The 20,505-nt window shown below is 38.5% G+C and overlaps 1 protein-coding gene across 14 annotated transcripts in view; it reads left to right on the forward strand.

Annotated features, from left to right (window-relative positions):
• Nucleotides 1–20,505, forward strand: part of LOC127062484 (uncharacterized) — a 313,355-nt gene that overhangs the window by 185,707 nt on the left and 107,143 nt on the right. For all 14 annotated transcript variants that reach the window (XM_050990814.1, XM_050990795.1, XM_050990784.1 and 11 more), the window contains one exon: nucleotides 5,346–5,483. In XM_050990814.1, the coding sequence (XP_050846771.1) occupies nucleotides 5,346–5,483 (138 nt within the window). The remainder of the gene's footprint in view (nucleotides 1–5,345; nucleotides 5,484–20,505) is intronic.

Genomic DNA, 20,505 nt, shown 5'->3' on the forward strand with positions numbered 1-20,505 from the left:
TCAGTTAAATAGCTCGATGAATCGAACAGCTGTCCAGAAAATAAAAGATTTAGGTTCGAGTTCCAGACTAGACTACCTGATGAACCAATTTTTTTTATACGATCTTATAATATTTTCTTCGATACGCTGATGTAAGAGAAAACGATGATATTTTTTAAGACATTTTTCCTCTCCTTTAAAAGATAAAGTCTTTGTTCTCGAAAGTATATCGACACTGGCTCTTTCGTACTATTGAATTTTTCCATTGTCGCTTTGCTTGTTGTTGAAGAAAAGATTGGTAGTATGGCTCTAAACAAATTGGTCACTGAGGTGCTCTAAAAGCTCACATCCCTTATCGTCTGCCTGTACTATCGTCATGGGGTGGACTCATCTACTACCTTCTATCCACACCTCTTTTCATCATCGTACACATTATTTCAAGCATTGTCTTGACTTGTAAAGAGAGTAAAATATTTTTCAAAATCTTTTAAATTCTATTTATCTTACGTAATATTAACTGAAGTTATAACAGCACATTCAACTCAATAAAAGTTCGGTATTTCCTACTTAATACCATTCATGATTTACTTAAATGAATAAAGTTTTGTACGGAGGGTAAAAAAATGGTACAGGTTTATGCTTACATGGAACGGATAAAAGAAAGAAAGATAAAACATTATTAGACATCTTGACTCGTCTCTAGTGGTTCTTAATGCAGATTCAACCGAAGATATCCCTTAGTGATCTTTTCAACGTGGATCAGCACCTCGAGCTGCTGCAGTACAGAAAGAATTTTTAATGAAAGTTCTTCACATTCTCAAAAGGAATCCCCTTTGCAAACAACTTACCGTGTCTTAATGTATGTACAGATTTACATCGAGATACGTAAACTATACCATCTTTCAGTTGGATTTTCCTAAAAACCTTTAGAACGTCTTTTCTTTATATTATATACACTTTTGTTCATTCGACAATCGATTTAAAAGTCGATCAAAGAAAGGAATCCAACATTCGAATAAACCGCAATAGCAAGGAAGAAATAGTGGTCTGACGAGAGAATCGACTCGGCAGGACTCATTTAAATGTACGATACCGCTTGCCTTCTCTTATTGTATTATGGTAAATACGAACTAGTAGCAATCGTTTTGTTCGCAGGCGGAGAACGAAGGGTAGAGTGGTCCACCTTGTTCGTTGATTGCAAATTGACTTCGCTACCGAAATAACATCGGCGTACACGTAAAACGTGACTCTTATTGCATCGAATTCGTTACAGCATTCGTACGTGCGAGCGCACTAGAGAAAGAGAGAGAGAGAGAGAGAGAGCGAGGACAACGTTTTGAAAAGTTGAAAAGTTGGAGAAATTTCAAAATGAAAATCATTCTCTCATCTAGTACGATATTACAAGATAGTTTTCATTAGTCCGAGCTACGAGCGTAGATACTAACGAGCAGCCTTCGTAAACGACGAGGTTTCGAAGCTCGGTGCGTGAAACGTGGCATGGACGAGCGATTTGCGCGTCGTTTCGCTTGAAATTATATCGTCGCGTCGATGTGAAAATGTTAATCGACAATCACGGGAACGATTGTTGACTATCCTAAATAACCGCCTTAATTGCGACACAGTAATTATAATAGCATGATTATCGGGCGCGCCAACGTTGATTACTACTCGTCCCTGTCTCGTCCACGTCGATCGAATTATGTCGATCGATGTGTAATGGATTCGAACGAGAGTTCAAAGAAAGAGGTTTGATTTTTTCTCTTTTTTTTTTTTTTTAACAAGACCTTCCAACAACGATTGCTCGTTTTATTGGTTTGTGGAAGAAGGCGAAATGGTTTGAGTGAAAGAGATAAAAAAGACAGTGTCGATAGGGAGAGAAAATTCTTTGTCAAAAGGATAGAACATATGACGTTAATAACAAGTACAAGAAACGACAGGGACTAATGACTTTCATTAATTCAAAGAGTTAGGCCAGGTAATAGGATCTTTCACCTTAATTTTAATAATACGCTTTTGTACTCGGGATCTTTGGCATGTTTGATTGCAACGTAATAGGAGCTCGTTCGTTTGCCACCATGGCACTACTACTACCATCACCGTCACTACCACCATCAGTGCTGTCGCGAAAGCTTTTAATTAACCATAGAAGAGAGAGAACGGAGCGTCTACGACGCGAAGGACGACAGTAGCGAGGTCGACGACGTTTCTCGAGGATATTTTCACAAAGCCGACTCGAAATCGACGAGATAGTCGAGAAAGGACGCTTTCTTGAAGTTGGCTTTGCTGGAGACAAGGACGAGAATAGAAGGAGGACTAGGCAAAGGAGCTTCGTAGCATCGTCGCGGCAAGAGTTGAACTTCTCAAGACAGTACAGTGTACGATCGAGATAATGACTGGAGCTTATGCTACACAAAGGGAGAATACCAGCCGCGGCTCGGACTTGGAACGCGACATTTGTGCGCTATAGCTTAAGTTTCGTAATACCACTACGCCGGCTGTTCTGATACGAAAGATAGTAAAGGGAGATCTACTACGTGGACTGTTCTCTCTCCCTCTCTAATTGAATTTGCATATTCCCTATCTTTGAAAAAATTTGCCGTGTTTCACCTGTTCTCTCCTATACGTCCCTTTTTTCTTCTCTCTCTCTCTTTCTATTTCTTGTTCGAATTATAACAAAGCCTATAATCTTTTTGCCAGCGAGAACCGAGAATATTTTGCTTGATTGCGCTGCGTCCCAAAAGAACGTAATCCAATTCAACCCATCTCTCTTTACCTCTTCAGCCGGACACTCGAAACAAACGGCGTTCATTGGCATTCCCATGGATATGCCGTTCGTCGAATCAAGCTACGAATATTCGCGCAACGTTAATTTATCAAAGGGAGAAAGAAAAAAAAACGATTATTAAATGGAAGATCCTCGATAGGGAGCATGGTATACGGTTTCGTCGGAATAACGCGTATCGCGGTGTTGGCGGCATCCAGTTTTGGATGAGATGAGACTAGAGTAAACGATATTTGCGAGGTTGGAAGATCGATAGCAATTTAGCCACCCTTCGCCATTCTGTAGGAGCACCACCGGAGCATCCCCCGTAGCACCGAACGCTACGGGTGGTAACCTCTCCTCCTTTCTTCTGTACGAGCAATCCTCCCCCCCCCACCCTAACTATCTACCATCTCTTTACCTCGTCTCTGGTTCGTCTCTTTGCATCTCTGCAACGTGGCCTAGTCGGAACTCATCCATATACATCGGGAAAATTAATATCTGCCCTTCGTTGGCTTCGTTCGCGCACTGAATAAACTCGCTCGTGAGTTTTCTCTCTCTCTCTTTCTCTTTCTTACTATCCTTCTTCTTCTTCTTCTTCTTCTTCTTCTTCTTCTTCTTCTTCTTTTCCTCCTTCACTCTTCTTTTCTCGTTTTCCACGATAACGATCGAATCTCTCACCTTCTTCTACTTCCTCTTCTTCTTTTCCTCCTTCACTCTCCTTTTCTCGTTCTCCACGATAACGATCGAATCTCTCGTCCTCTTCTTCTTCTTCTTCTTCTTCTTCTTCTTTTTCTTCTTCGTTTTCTCTTCTCCTACGACTCACCTTTCGGAGCAGCTTCGAAGAATCGCGCTTCTCTCAGCACCCTCGTCTCTTTATCCTTCTTTGAACGAAAATAAATTTGAAAAGTTTGCCAATAACATCATTACTGTGGCACACACTCTCGGCTACCATACATGGATATCCGTGTGTGTGTATGTATGTCTATCTGTACGATCGTGTACTCGTAATAACGAGAAGGTATCGAGTCCCACTTCTTACGAGCCTACCGCTTAATGTTATCGACATAATTTGTGAGCTCAAGGTTTACGCTGGTCGAGCGAGATTGCGTTTCACCGAAGACAAATCGTTCCTACCTCTTTTCCTTTATCCTTCTAGCAATACCTTTCTTCTTTCTCTCTTTTTCTATCTTTCTTTCTTTCTTTATCTTGCTCTGTAATAGAGAACATCGACCGTAATTACAGTATTACGTTCGTGTTAATCGCCATGTTATCAATTTTTTCCTTTTTTTTTTTAATATAAGGTATCGTGCTTTAGCACATCTGAGTCCAATCAACATACAACGGTACATACGATGATTTTAAAATGTTTTATCACGTAAAACATTAAAGATGTAAATGTGATCGATACAATGAACGTGTATCATTGCAAATTTCGAAGACCAGTCATGGAAATGCGTTAAATCATTGGTAGAAATCCACAACGTTTTAAATACATATTTATAACAACGTGCAACTGTTTCTCTCGCAGTTACGTACACGTTCAACTTTGTGTGCGCCGTACGTTTAACTGTGCTCAAAATATTGATAAAAAAGAACTAGCATCAGTGTAGAAGGTTAGTGTATGTGAACGTACGTACGAAAGCACGAATAACGTCTCTCGTTCGACGTTAATTCGAGAATGCGTTAGTCGTCCCTCCTCATCCCGTTCAACCCCCTTTCTCTCTTGTGATTCGACGATGTTGTAACGAAAGATAATGCCCGGCATATATCTGAACTGCTTATATTTACATATTTAACTAACCCAAGCGGGGCGGTGCTACGGCGTGAGCATTAACGCAAATACAAACGCATAATCTCGAATGTATTAATTCAGGCCGAAGTGCATACCCTCGCACGCTACAGATAAATACTAACGTATACCTACGTAAGCCATCACGTGCGGACTAGAAACGTCGATAGTCGTATGTTAACGTTATATATATATATATATATATATATATATATATATATATATATATATATATATATGTTCCGTAAAATATTTTTTATATCGTACATGCATATGTACATACAATGTATGCATGCATGCATGTATGCATACATGTATATATGCATGTATGCATGTATATATATACATATGTAAAATGTACGAGCAAATGAGAACAGATTTTATTCACCAGCTGAAAGTACATATGTATGTGCATCTCTTGAGGAATTAATGCTGAAAGATAAAAAAGATCACGATGTGAAGTAAAGTCTATCTTCTATGAATCATTTGCAATAAGAATAAACATGCTCGATATTTCTTTCGTTCGCGATCATAATCTCTTAAAAAATTCTTCGAAGCACAAGACGTTAATAACGCGTTACTTCAAGTTCGCGTTACTACAAGTGATGCCAATTATTTACATGGCACGCGTTCGCTCGCGACGCGCGAAGAATCTTGTTCGTTTGTCAACATGATGTTTGCCAAGCTCGAGGTCGATCTCGATCTGGCAACGGAAACTATCCGCTTCGCGATAGTTGTTCTATCGATTGAAACGTTTTGCTATATATCATCGAAAATTTTTCATCTCATTAAACTCGATCTTTCATTTTTCAGGAAATGGCAGTTTGGAGCTGTTCGATAGCGAAAGCGGACCGGACCTCACGTTATCGCCGCAAACCTTTACATCGACGGCGGAAGCTTTCATCAACGATAACAGCGATAGCCTCGGTGTTCCGGGAGACAACGATACGGGTAAGTTATTCGAGATCGAGGTCGGCAGTCGAAAATTTGCGTCGTCGATGAGTTAACGCGTTCACTTTGACGATAGATCAGAACACCGGTGTACGTCGATAATATTATAGATAGTAATTTCAAAAGTATTACAAAGTGTGTATTTATTTATTGATCATTTTTAGATTCATTTAGATTCATAAATTATACAATCTTTCAAAGTATGCGCCATATTTAATATATAAAGATATGTTCTATATACCTGCATATAAAATGCTCTATTTCAAACGATCAATTTTAAACGAACTCATTTTGGATATAAAATTAGCGAAAATATTTGTTACAAAGGATTCAATATCATAAACATAAAGCATACTCATGCATAAATACTTTGAAACACTTTTCATTATTGAACGATAAATTTGTTAAGATACTCGCTGAATAATTTCGTTCGCAACATCGATTAGAAAACGAGAGAGAGTGCGTCGACCCATTAAAATCGTTATGTCACGAAGACATGAGGATGAGGAAGGGAAAGGGGTAAATAGGGTTGCGACGGTTGCGATGAAACCGACGACAATACATTAACGTAATTGTTGCGCTCTCTCCTCTTAGAAACGCGATGCTCACCACATTCGGAACACGTTGGAGACGTGGTATAACTAGTTCAAACAAGTCGGGAGACCATTTCCGCGCGTGTGCCGCGGCATATAATGCCTATTGTTTCCGGTACATAGAAAGGACTTGAGGGCGGTTGTATGCGAGCCCGGCGGAGTCATGCATTGTTTCCTTGGGCACGCATTGCTCCGGTAATCAAGACGCGTGCTGCTACCTTTAAATATCACCTTCCGACTATTTCGTATACTTCATACTTTTCGTTGTTCTATGATGTGCCGCCCATCGTCGTCGGCGATTTAAATTTTTTATAGGATAAGTCGAAGAGCGATGGTTCATTTCTTTTTAAAGCATCATTATATATTGTAAATTTGAAATATCAATATAAAAAGATTATCAAAGCAGGTAAATATATTTGTAAAATGTAGATACATGATGGATTATAATATCTAGATAAAGCTAAAAAATGATCTTAGATTTTTCCTTTTTAAATCTTAGATTTAAAAAAGGAAAAAGGATTTGATTTTCATACATCTGGATTGTTCGGGGGAGATGATCTATGATTCGGAATGTCATGATCCAGGTAAGATTATATCTGATGTACTAGAGATTAGATTAGTTTTATCGAACATTTTGTCTGGCGTCACATTACAAATAACTTATTTAATTTCTTAATTAAAAACAAAAAACAAACAATTGGATTATATCTACTAAATATAAGACCGTCATTTCATTCGGAATTACCCTATTAATTTGAACGAAGATTGATGATTAAAAAAGAAGAAAGAAAAATAAAGTTTAGCTATCGTGTTTATTTTTGAAGAAAAAATCATGCGTGAGTGAGAAGTACATGTTAGATAATAAACACTTGTGGGACATAAAACTTGAGTTAAAAAGTAGCACATCACTCATCTAAATCCGAACTAACGAAAACAAATTCATATGTAAGTATGCATTCTCACGTTTTATCTTTGCTTTGCTAGTCATTTTTCTTTTAGAATCGTTATCCCACATGCGAATTTTCTGCTCACTTACTCTATTTGTTTCTCCGAATCATTATTGTTTTTTCTTTTTTACGAATTTTCTAATATATTTACGTTTCTCGAAGAGCGATTCGTAATTGTTATCACTTGTCAATTCGAAATTTAAACTATTGTTCTATTTGATAATCTTGATAGGTATACATGTTGCATAGGATAAATCTAATTGCGATCTGTGGCAATTAGGATCGCCAGAGAATCGATTAGATAAGCTATCTGCCATTCGACTCGATCCATTTGATTTGTACGTTCCATTCGAGCATTCACCTTTCTATCGATTCGCTTGTTCCATTTCAGTTTCTCTCTTTTTTTCCACCCTTCATTACTCGCCAATTTCTCGTTGGGCAAGACCGAAGAGCAAAGTGGAAAGTGGCGAGGAATGGTTGGCTGGATTTATCGAGGCTGGTTTGCGGTGAGAGAACTACGCGCGGCTTTACGATGAAGACCGAACGGATTTTGCGCGGCAAACTGTGAACGTGATCTAGATACATACGTATAAACTATAGACTGAAAAGAATAATTGGGTTCAAACGTGATATATAGCGCATCCTTTCCCAAATTATTCACACGAAGTTTAAATGAACTATTTAATGAATATAGAAGATATAAAATAAAGTTTTCTTATAAAAATAAAAAGAAAATCTCTTTTCTATCTTTTTCCTATTTTTGGTGATAAATTTTACTAACATATATAATATATAAATTTGATATTTGTATCTCTCGATTACAATAATATACTCGATATATGTATATATATAGGGTAATTCCGGATGAGATGGATTTGTGGGTGACGCAACTCGTTCGATATAATCTGATTTTCAGATATTTTTAGTTACAATTATTAATAAACTCATGAACAGTATTCTTTCTTTGTTTTCAAATAAAAAATTAGGTAAGTTGTTTGTAATTTAGAGATTAAATTCGAAAATTCAAAAATATTCTGTTCGTTCTTTAATTCATAATTTACTAACAATTAATAAAAATACTTCCGTGAGAGATACGATAGACAAAATGTTTAATAAAATTAATTTAATTTCGAATATGTCATCAGTTTTGGTTCAACTAACTAGAAAACGTAAAAGACAAGTTGTTGCTATTTTGATATCTCTCAAAGAATATTGGAAAAAGAAAATGAATAGAAGAGAATCTACATTGGAAGAATATCAAGCGGCGAAAGCAACAAAACGTGATAAACATTTTAATAAATCAAAACATAAAAAGGTTTTGAAATACAAGTTTCATCTTCGGATAAATATTTTTCAGATTTTGTAGTCCAAGATATCAAAGAAAGTTTTTAGGAAGAAGATAATGTTGAATGCATCAGATGTGATGAGCAGTATAGTTTTATATCGAATTCAATGTATTAGATATAAGAAGGATATCCAACATTTTTGAATTTATATGATCTTTATGTAAAAATTTTATGAGAGCAAAAGAAATAATTTTCCTTTCGGTTATGTTCGAAATCTTTTTTTCATCTATGACATCCAAATAATCGAGAAAGATGAGATTGTATATAGGAAATAATTTCTTATTCTTCATTTTTTTACAAAAATTAGATTATTTTTTAGTTTTATCTTGATATTATAATTTCTAGTATATTTACTTTTGAAAACATATTTTCCTGCTTTGAATATCGATTAAATTTACAATGTATTGAAGTTTAAAAAAAAAAGGAATGGGCTATTACTCCCTGACTTACTCCATATATGTATAATCAGAACATGATAAAGAGAGGAATGAATCGAAGAAGAGCCGAGGTAACTCGCTTGGACCAAGTAAAACTTTTGCACGAGCATAAGTTCATTATAACAATTTTGGTGCGAATATAAGGGGAGAGAGAGAGAGAGAGAGAGAGAGAGAAAGAGAAAGGGAAAGAGAAAAGGTGAGCCACGAAGGGATGTTCCGTACAAGTTCTCGATGGCGGTGAGAGCCGCGGGCGAATACTCTTGCCCGCTCCCGCCTTCCCTATGAATAAATTTCGATGCGACGAGATAATATTTGCATATTACCAGTTATACGTGTACGCTTACTATGGTCGGAACCCTTGCGAAACCTTTGCGGAAGCTTCGCAGAACTTTGCTTCGTTCCAATCGAGAATCGATTCTTTCCCTCTTTTCTTGATTTCAGTAACGAGGAACCCGATGGAAAAGCAAAATTCAACCTTGTTTTACGGATAATAAAACTGATCGATAAAAGTCATCCTTTTCGAAGGCATGCTCAATTTCTTTTTTTTTTTTTTTTATTTCTTACATGGAACTTTTTGTGAGATTAATAAAGAAACAATTAACGAGAAAAAGACGAGTTCACTTTAAAAATGTATCGATTCTTATTCGGGAACAAGAATTTCCGGATTATTAACGTTATGATCCTTTTTTTATTCGCGTAATATTGTAAAATAAAGTGTTACTGACACTCGAGAGAAAGTATAGAATTTAGTATGACGTAAAAAGAATAACGTTTGTACAAAAAAGAAACTAATTATTAACTTACTGATAATGTTTACTAAGAAATTCAAACCTTCCGAAGTAAGAATATCATGCATTTATTTTTTTCTTCTTTTTTTCTTCGCTTCTTCTCATTATTCGACTCAAGTAATGAAAACATTTTAGTATATTCCTTCATCGAAATAATTTTTGGTATTTGCAATTACTTAATTTTTTTCTTTGCAAGATTTTAATAGCGAAAGATAGATTAGATCTTTCGATAAGAAGACAGGATGCTCGTAATCGAAAATAGTATATAATCAAAGCATCAAATCGTCTATAAAAGACTTTCGCACGTAATCAATCGATACATCACGAAAGGGCCCACGCAGTTTACGTTTATGACTTTACGGGATTGATTTGACGCGGAGCACTTGTTGCCGGGAGAGATCCTAGTCGAGCCGCAAAAGAAATGAACAATCGTTGTTGCGAGTAAAAAATTGTATTTTTCTATCGTTTGTTAACAGCTTTCAAGAATATGGAATACGATATTGCATTTCACGAAGGCTTAAATCGGCGATAAAACGTGTTTTTAAGTCGCGAATGATATATTGGAATGTCCGCTTATCAGAAAGTTCGGTTAAACTTTCGTTAACAATGCTCTCCATAGTGAGGAGTTTAGAGTTTCGATCGAACGATCGAATCGAAGCAATTAAGACAAAATAGTTGACCAAACTCTCTCTCTCTCTCTCTCTCTCTCTCTCTCTCTCTCTCTCTCTCTCTCTCTTTCTCTTTCTCTTTCTCTATCTCTCTGTCTCCTTCCTACGAAAACATGAAACTGAACGATGACGTTAAATCATTTTTGTTCTTATTTCCCGAATGAGATCGTAAAGCTCGACATTTTTCTCTCTTTCTCTATATATTATATATATATTTTTCTTTTACTGTATTCTTTCTCAGGCTCATTTTGTCGGACCAAGGTAAACTTGACGGAACAAATTTTTACGAAGTTAGCATCTTCATCGATTCCATGGAATCAATGAAATCACGAATAATTTCGTATCATATTTCTACCGATGATCGAACAAGGAGCTATCAATAGATTTTCAAATAATAATGACGTTACTCGACACAAAATTATCGCCAGGTTTACTAAAATCGTGCTCGTGTGTTGATGCGATCTAAGGAAAGTGGTAGTATGTTCGGTAAATAACGACTATGCGAAGATAAACTAGAAGAAACAAATTTTTACGAGATTAGCACCTTCATCGATTCTATTGAATCAATGAAATCATAGATAATTTCGTATTTCATTCGTATCGATGATCGAACAAGCAGTTATCGATCGATTTTCGAATAATAATGACGTTACTCGATACAAAATTATTGCTAGGTTTATTAAAATCGTACTCGTGTGTTCGATATGGTCTAAGAAAAGTGGCAGTATGTTCAGTAAATAACGACGTTGCGAAATTCACCTTCGATTCGCGAATATCAACCATCAGTTTCTTCTTTTATCGGAACTTGTTCCACTGAGAAGAACGAAGAAGCACGATACGTAGATGGAAAACTCGAGCGAACTCAAGGGAACTCGAATGCGGTTTTGCTTCTCTTCTTTTTTCCTTTCTGATCCTCTTCAGCACTCTCCTTTTTCATCCTCCATCGAAGAGAAATCACTTTGCTCGAGAGAGTCTCCTCTGGGAGAGCCGGCTGTGCGCTTTCAAACACATCGGGATTACGTCGAAAAGCTTATGGATTCCTTATCCAATCTCTCAAACTACCATCAGATTCCGGACTTACAGAGCGGACATCGTCTAGCCTAGCGGATAGTCCGCTTCTATCTTGCCTAGAGATCGCTCGTAAAAGGTCTCGTTCGATGTAACACGCCTGCTGGAAGTCTTACTTTGACTTCGATTCGAAGTTTCACGACGTTGACTTTTTCCTCTTCCATTCTTTCCTCGGATTTTTAAAACGCGATGAAACGTGAAATGTGAAAACTTTTTAGATTTTTAAGATAAGAGATAAGAGAGGTAAAAAAAAAAGAGAGATGAAGATGAAAATATGTCTGATATCATAAATCGTATAAGTCTGTATATATTATTGCGAGCGAATCTATATAGGAATGTTCTGAGATCTATATAAAATGTTCAATAAAAATAGACAGTTTTGAGACGCTTAAAATTCGTTTAAAAATTACAACAAACAAGAGACTGATTGGGAAAGACTTATCACGCGAACGCACCAGACCGAATAGATTATCGACTAGCCGAATTGTATATAGTTGTAAATAATGTTAATAAAGTTCTCTTTACATTCCTTCGTGAGTTTACACAAAAGGAAGAAACAAGTAGAAAGGGCCGATGAAATGAAGTCGTTGCTTTTGATGCCGACTATCTTTAACCACAATACACTAATAATACAATTTTAACGCAGTAAAGCGTATTTTCCTTGTACGGACTCTCTGAGGATGCCTTACAAGCTACCTCTTAAATTACCTCTTAAAACTCTAACTACGCGATACTCTGAAATCGCATGGCTTTTGCCATTAGGAATCTATACTATGATTTCTATGTTACGCTTTTCACGAGAACTTCTAAGAAAATTTTTCTCTTCGTCCTCGACGACGTAAAAAATAAAAAGAGAAAAATCGTGGACACGATGGAAGTAGGCACGTTTATGTCGGTCATTACAAGGGAAGTTAAAGAGAGAGAGAGAAAGAGAGAGAGAGAGAGAGAGAGAGAGAGAAAGAAAGAAAGAGAGAAGGAAAGAGGACATCCAGAAGCCTAACGGTCGTTCGTTGCTCGAGACAGGTTGGAGTTAATCAACGTCGAAAAGAGTGCCTTTGATCGTGTAGAAGCGCCGACAGTCGAGCCCCTTTCGCGCCTGCGAAAAGCTTTATGTGCCCGGAGACGGAGAACTTAAATTGAAGGTGTCCTCAACAGTGTAAAAGAGACCAAGAAAAAGGAAGAAGAGTAGGATAGAGAAGGAGTGAAAGAGAGGAGGCTTGCAAAAAGAGTAAATATAGGAAGAAATGGTCGGCTCACGAAGAAAATGACGACGAACGGAAGGAAGGAGAAAAGGAAGAATCCTTCGCTAAAGGAAAAGTGCTAGCCGTTGAAAGGCAAACCTTGATAGTGAGAGGGTGGAGGAGAGATGTAGGCAACGAAAGGATCACAAGCAGGGTCTTTTTTTTTCTTTTTTTGCTCTTTGGAAAGGCATTTTAATAATCGCGACTAAAGGGAACAGTGCTGAGCGTTCAAAGTCATGCGAATTGCTATTAGGGTTTTTCCGGGAGGTGATAATGAAGCGCGAATGGTTCGACTATTCGCGCGAAGTCAACGTAAAGCGTAATAAAGAATATAAACGTAAGAAGCTCGTTTTTTTCCCTTTTTTCCCTTTCGCAAAGTTGATAACCCGAGTATCTATCGGAAATAATTCGAGACCGGAAGCGACTTTTGATCGAACGATTTTCTCTTCTCTAGAAACGAGAAGAGACGAGGTCTTTTAACTTATCGTCGTTAGCTTTGATCGCAAGCATATTATTTTTCACGAAAGGAAATCTTTATACGTCCCTGAGAATCGATGTTTTTTTACAAGGCGGATCAACGAACGTTTATACGGCTAGGAACGTATATGAAGATTGACAAGTATAATACATATTAAACATTCCACCGATGTTTCTTGATGCTTTGAAACAACGTCGTAACTTTAATATGGGCATGTAACCAAAGGAATTCCTATTCTAATTAATCTCGCAAGAATACTTCAGATTTGCTTCGGCGACCTTTTGTTTCGGTAAAGACAGGAAGGGCAGAAGGGGGGACAAATTGGCTCGTATCTTTCGACATTTTCAAGAAGCAAACTTGAAAAGGGGGAATAGTCGTTGGAAGAGTCATTGCGAAAAGGGGAAGAATCGCGTATTGAGAAGGTAAACGTAGCATGTGGTCCAAAAACAGGCAACTCCTGAACTTCTCTCTCTCTCTCTCTTCCTTTATTCGTAGAAATTTAATCCAGGAGGAACGTAGCGCTTTCCCAAAACGATTTTCGACGATTAGGTGGCGCAGAGAGGAGAAAGAGAAGGAGGAGGAAGAGAAGGAGGAAAAGCGTTAGTCGTCCTGCTGGAGCTGGAAGCAAATAGCCGAATAAAAACGTCCGGATGGCAATTTGGTGGATGTCGCTCGGCAGGGGAGGTTGAAGGAGGGTGAGGAAAAGGAAGAGGAGAGTACGAACGATGTCGAGAAGCTCGGTGAAACGTAGAGGACGGAAAAGGGAATGGGTTATTAGAGTATAAAGTGTAGGAAAAGGGAGAAAGAAAGGGAGAGGGAGAGGGAGAGAGAGAGAGAGAGAGAGCAATCGAGACGCGGCTGCGTGCTCGTTTGCGAATATTTTTCTACAGCCTAATGCCAGAATAACGGAAAACGACGATCGTCGTTCTTTTCTACTAAAATCTACGGTACGCTTGAAAACAGTCGCTTCTACCTTCGATGCCAAATTGAGAGGGGTGAAGGGGAAAGAGAGGGGATTAGAACGTGCATTACTGCGAAACGATACGATAAGGACGATCGTTTCCACCGATGATCTCGTAACGAGCGCAGATTCCGCGTGGAAACGAGAGCGAACGTTTGTGCTTTTTGGATCTCGTAATTCTCCTCGCGACTGGGTAAGCCATTAACGATTCTTGATGCACGTTTTTCCTCTTCCGAGATAAATCGATATCTGAAATCGAAATGTCAGAAATGATATACAGTTCTGTTTAGCTCTGGGGAACAGGCGAACATGTAAAAATGTTCGAATAAATATACGATTCCTTTTTAATGAGAAATAAAAATATTATAAGAGAGAGAGAGAGAGAGAGAGAGAGAGAGAGAGAGAGAGAGAGAAAGAGAGAAATAATTCGATCGACAATCATCCTCAATTATTTCAACAATTCTCTTGGGTTGATAAAGTTAGTATATAAACCAATGTAGTAATTGTCACAGGTTATCCGTCATGCGTAATTTTAAAATGTAAGTACTGAGAGATATTTATAAGGTGATACACACACACACACACATATATATAAATATATATATCATCGGTGGATTACATTTCAAAGTAGATGCGATTATAAGGATGAACGTGGAAAGCACGTAGAGTAAAGGTAGATCGAATGGTGAACGATTGTGTCAGAAATGATCGTGTCGACGAGCGAGTTAGAAATGGAACACTTAATTGCGCCGCGTTCGGCTGCACAATTTTACCTATGATTGATGCACGCTCCGCTATGGAGCGCGATGCAGTACGATGCACCGTCCCCTATTGGTATGCAGCCGCAAACGAGAAGTAAATTGATCGAGACGGAAGCATCGAAGTGCACGCAGTTGAAATTTGACCACGAGCCGTCTCCTCTTCCGGCTTTCTCCATGCTAACCGTAGTTTCTATAATGCACCGTGCTATGTTCTCGGGTAGTATGCGCAACTCTACCATCTCCATGGTCCACGCACTTGAAAACTTGAAAAGAACACGCGCGTTACGTGACTCTCGAATTTATCCGCGAAATGACGGACGAATACGAGATTTATTTAAAAGCACTATGAATTTTTATGAAGAGCTATTTCTCTTTCTCTCTCTCTCTCTCTCTCTATTTTTCTCTTTCTCCCTCTCTTTAGTTTTTTTCATTTTTCATCGATCGCTTTACGATTCAACCCAAGAGCCTTCGATTCTAGACGGTACGTAAGTTATTTGGAAAACTGATGAATCCTTTTACGAAGCTTTGTCAATACATGTATTTTCACAATTTCTATCGTCAATGAGAAATACGAATAAAACGTAGTGGTAGATGGAAACGTGAGAGAAGATAAAACGGCAGAAGGGAGGAATGTGGAAGGTACATTACTTTCCTCGCGACTCTTTCTCTTCGTTCTTTCGTAGAAGAAGCAGTGGGAAACAGCAATTTGCTTCGCTACCATCTTAGTGAAAATCACCTCGAAGTATCCCTGATAGCTTCCTTCACGCCAAAGATACCCGTCTTTGATGCTCTTTCTCTCTTCTTCCTCGTCTTTCTTTTCACATTTTTTTTCTCCTAGAGAAAAACGGATCTGCTGCTGTTCAAAAAGAGAAAAACCTCGTGGTTCTTCGTGTCGATACACGAAAAATTGTTGCCTCGAAATACCTTGAGACAGAAAAGAGAAGGAGAGGGATGAAAGGAGGTGAGTTAGAGAAAGAAGGAACGATCTATTTCGCGTGTGTTTCGAAGCTTGTAACGATCATGATAATACTAGTGGGTTTGAAGATTATGCGGTTAGGCGCGAAGTAATTATTTGGATCAATGCGGCGTGCTTTGCCGTTGTTATTAGTCCGAAATTAATGGTGAAATAATCGATCGTATACCGCGTGTGCCGAATCAAGGAGTAAATTATTAGATTATCATTTAGCTATCACCCTGGTCATTTCTTTAGACAGAAACCATTAGATGGAATGATCTTATTGATCGAACGACAAAGCTTCGATTTGCGGTGTTGACGAATAAAAAGTATATCTCGACGTTCTGCCGATTTATATCGTCGTTGAAAAATGAAATGATACATTGAACGTTGACAAAGCTTATGGTACATCAATCGTATTTTATGCGGTTTTATATTTCTCAATATATCATTCGAAAACAGGGACATCTCATTTCGCTGCATTAGCGTTTGAGACATCGCACGTTAGGTCCGTTATTTCGTAAGTAATGTTTTCTCGGAAAATGCTGGAAATCGAATAAGTTTTCTCGCGAGAAAATACTTCGATGTATAGATATACACTCGTATATTTAAAACAGATAAAAGGAGTGAAAGAAAGAAAGGATGGAATATTTTCTAATCTACAAACGTTCGTTCGATAATCACAAAGATATTCGATCATAATCAGGATATACCACTCGTCGTATCAGTTTCGCCAGTTTCAAAAACGCATCACACGAATATATCTGCATACGAATGAACTAACATCACCATTACCATTTGCATTCGCGTTTCGCACCAACGATCCTACTTGGATGAGAGCAAAGAATCCAAGGAAGAAAAGGAAATGAGGAGAGGCAACGGAGACACTTCCTTTATTCCAATAACCAAGATTCGCGTATAAATATGTATTTGGGGAGAAGATATTTAATTATTCCGCGCGAACGTCCTCGCTTTTTCCACTTCCCTTTTTACCTTTTCATTTCTTTCACTCCAACTCGTTCCACTCCCACTTTTTCTTTTTCGTTCGCTCTTTCGCGTGTACTCTCTCTTTCTCTCTCTTTCTCTCTCTGTCTTTCTGTCTCTCTATCTGTCTCTCTTTCTCTCTCTTCCTCTCCTTTTTCTCTTACTATTTCTTTCCGTTCTTCTTTTATGCTTCGTTCCACTCGCGTTTTTCATAGCGAGTTAATGAAAATGTCACAAAGATTTGCACGGACACACTGCGAAAGAATACACCGCGACAGCCGTAATCAATTATCTACGATTCACGAGGCTCAATTTACTTGCCCCATACAATGTCCTGTGCGAATACGGGAACTATGAGCGCTATGTGTCGTCATAAAGTAACTGAATCGTTTTTACCCGGCACGTCTCTCTTTCTCCACGTTCTCGATCTCACTCGCTTCTTCATCGTTCCTTCCATACTTGATCTTTTTACGGATCATCGTTTTTATCGCTCTTTGCCTGCAACGACATCGACTTCCTATAATTTTCATAACGCTTCACCGGAGTTTCACGCCGTCGGACAAAATAAAAAAAGAATGATAAAGAAGAGGGGAAAAAACGACGTATAGAGAAAACAAAGTTTGACGTGCTCGACAACGAAATACGCTTTTATTTCATCCGACGGCGATGAAACGCGTTGATCGAACGTTTATTGGACGCGTAATAATAAATGTTGGATGTTTTTCGTGGGGTGAAAAAAAATAACCGCTTTTAAATCTCATCTGAACTGATGCAAGTCGTGCACGCTCGTGTCGAGTAGAAAGAGAACGTACGTGGGTGGACAAAAAGCAAATTCAAAGAATGACAGAGAGCGTTGATCATGTTGTACGAAGAAGGATGATCGCTCAAAACTTTCACGGTGGTAGTTCGGTTAATTTCGTTAACTCAACGATATTTAAAACGTCGTCTTTCGCATATTTAAAAAGTTTTGCCGGTACGAGTTCGACGTGTCACCTTTTAAAATTCTTTACCATGTCAATCTAAAACGCGTTAAGAAATCATTTCTTAGCGAAAGAAGCGAAAACTGTTTAAGTATCATCGATAGGTCGTTTAAAAACTTTTGAAAGTTGATTTGAGTTAAAAGATGGACGTGAAAGCTACGTTCGATTTTCACGTAGAACACTTTACGGAAATAGATAGCATCTTTTACACGGATACGCACGAGAAGAGAAAAACTAGAGTAGAAAGATACAGTTCGATCTTCTACTTACTTTCGAGAAACGATAGAACCGTAAGGAGAGGCGTTTCGTGAGATGTGCGAGCGTATCTACGAACGATGGCTTAATCATTTATCGAGTATGGGAGGATCGATGACGCGTAATCTTCCGCGTTGGCTTATTTCCCGAAATTACTCGCTGAGAAACCACCCCACATCAGCGAGTTACATAGAAGAAGAAGCGTAGCGTACATGTTATGTCGACGAGAAAATCTAGCAAGCGACAAAGGAAGAAGAATAAAAAGATAAAAAAAGAAAGAAAGAGAGAGAGGGAAAGAACGAGAAGGATATACGAAGAAAACGTTCCGTGCGGTTTCGCTTGGCTCTGTTCCATAATTTTATTGTTTTATTTGGCGCATTTACGACAGGAGTTAAATCGCGAAGGAAAGAAAGCCGGAAGGAAAGAGAATAAGAAAGAAAAGAAACGAGGAAGCGGAGCAATCTATTGTATATCGATCGTATTCAATTTAGGAGAAAAGATTAACGAGAATAATTCCGTGGTTGGCTCCTTCTTCTTGGCTGTCTTAAAAGAACGATCTTCTTCCTTTTCGAAGAAACACATAGCTATCGTTCGTCCGTAGGAATCCGTGTAATCGAGCGATAATTCAAGGCACGCGACGGATTCGAAGAGGAAATGCCGCGAAAGGAAAAGCATTTGGCTCGACAAAGACAAACGAAGAGAAGAGAACGAGGAAGAGTACGAGAAGGAAGACGATGTTACGCGTACCATGCCGACTGATTCTGAGCGTAAAGTCGAAGTGGAAACAGTGAGGGTAAGGGTCAGTGGAACAATGGAAACGGCGGTAACAAGAAGGCAGCAGACGCTCGGGACTGCACTCATCCATTGTTGTACCGGTCTCTCGATAGCGCACTCAGTGTTCTTTCTCGAAGTATATACGACACTTCGAGGCCGATGGCACTTCTACGAACGGCTGACCCGACAATAGACCACTCCACTTGAGGGTGAACCATTCCTATGCTAACAGCCTTTCACGCCAAGTGCAGAGGTGCCTCCAACGGAACTGTGTTCCGACCTCCTCCTCTATACGCTTCTCTCTATCTACGACTATCTCCGCCTGTATCTACACATACTCCTGATCTTTCCATCGTGGAATAGGATACGAGGACGAAAAACTATTCCGAAGTAAGACCGACGAATATCGAAAGCCTCGAGACATCGGCCGACTCGTTCACTCGCTAACCTTGCAAATTGTCCTTCGCAATAGATCCACCGTATCTTTCTTTCTTCTCGTTTTACATTTTCTTTCTTTCGATTTTTTATATGACTAGAATAATATGTAGATATATACGACGAGCCGTCGGTTTATGTAACCTTGCTTCTTTTTTTCTTTTTTCTTTATTTTTTTTTTTTTTTTTGGTCGTAATAACCATCCTCCCCATCCTTCTCTTACCATTTACATCTAGACGACCGAGACACTTTCAAATGAGTGCCCGTAACATTTACTCTACGAGATAGAACATTCATTAGACTCTTCTTATCGAGGGGTTTTCTTGTTGGGAGAGTACGATGATAAATCAGACATTAGTTTAGAATCTTCGGGAAGACTGAGGTAAAGAGGGAGGGAAAGAGAAGGAGTGCGGGGATAAGTTTCTCCCAAGTTTCGAGGATAGAAATGCCGAAGGAACACACTGTGAAGTCGTGAACACGGAAGTGAAGTAGAGCGCGGTAATAAAGTAGAGTAGTTGCGTCGAAGTAGTTTCTATGCGAAGGATAGTAACAGTCGAGTACGAGGGACGAGAGAAAAAAAGAAAGAAAGAAAGAAAGAAAGAAAGAAAGAGAACGCGAAGAGTGAGTCGAGTCTACGAGTCATGAGTCTTATTACCAAGCTTCGTACATTCAACAGGAGATAAATTTCTATTTCATAATATCATTTTATTTACGTTTTTTGAATCATCTTCTTAAAATCGTTTCATTAAATTCATAAATTATCTCTTACGAACCTACGAAAAACATATGGTCGTATGAATTACGACCGTCGGAAAAGAAAAGACTTGGAATCTTCGATATCAGGGAAGAAAATCGATTTGTTTGAAGTGGATACATGGGAGGTAAACTCGAACGTAAAAACTCTATCTTGTTCGCTTCGACGAACGTAAACCTCCGGTAATCCATCTATAAAATGAAAACCAAAGAGAAAGAAGGAAAGAAGAAGAGAACACAAGAACGCGGAGACGACGTGTTCTTGCGAGTACGGCCGAACGAATCTCTTCTTCATGGTCAATAGCTGGCAAGCTCCTGCTGTTCTTTCTATTTTTAGGATTTCTCCACATTACGACTTTAGTTTCTTCTCTTTTCATCTCCGACGTTATTTCTTTCTCTAATCCAATATCAATGAAATTCTCTTTTTCTTTTACACACACGCACGTGTATACATTCATACAGAAAATATATTTCTGATACAGAAATCGATAGTAAAAGGAGCAAGGAAAAGATTATAGCTTGACCGTGTGCATCGTAGCACCGTTGATTTTCAAGTGCTAATCGTTCCGTGAAAGACCATCGAGTCCATGCGCGATCA

The sequence above is a fragment of the Vespula vulgaris genome, chromosome 1 (genome assembly GCF_905475345.1).
Source record: "Vespula vulgaris chromosome 1, iyVesVulg1.1, whole genome shotgun sequence".
Lineage (NCBI taxonomy): Eukaryota > Metazoa > Arthropoda > Insecta > Hymenoptera > Vespidae > Vespula > Vespula vulgaris.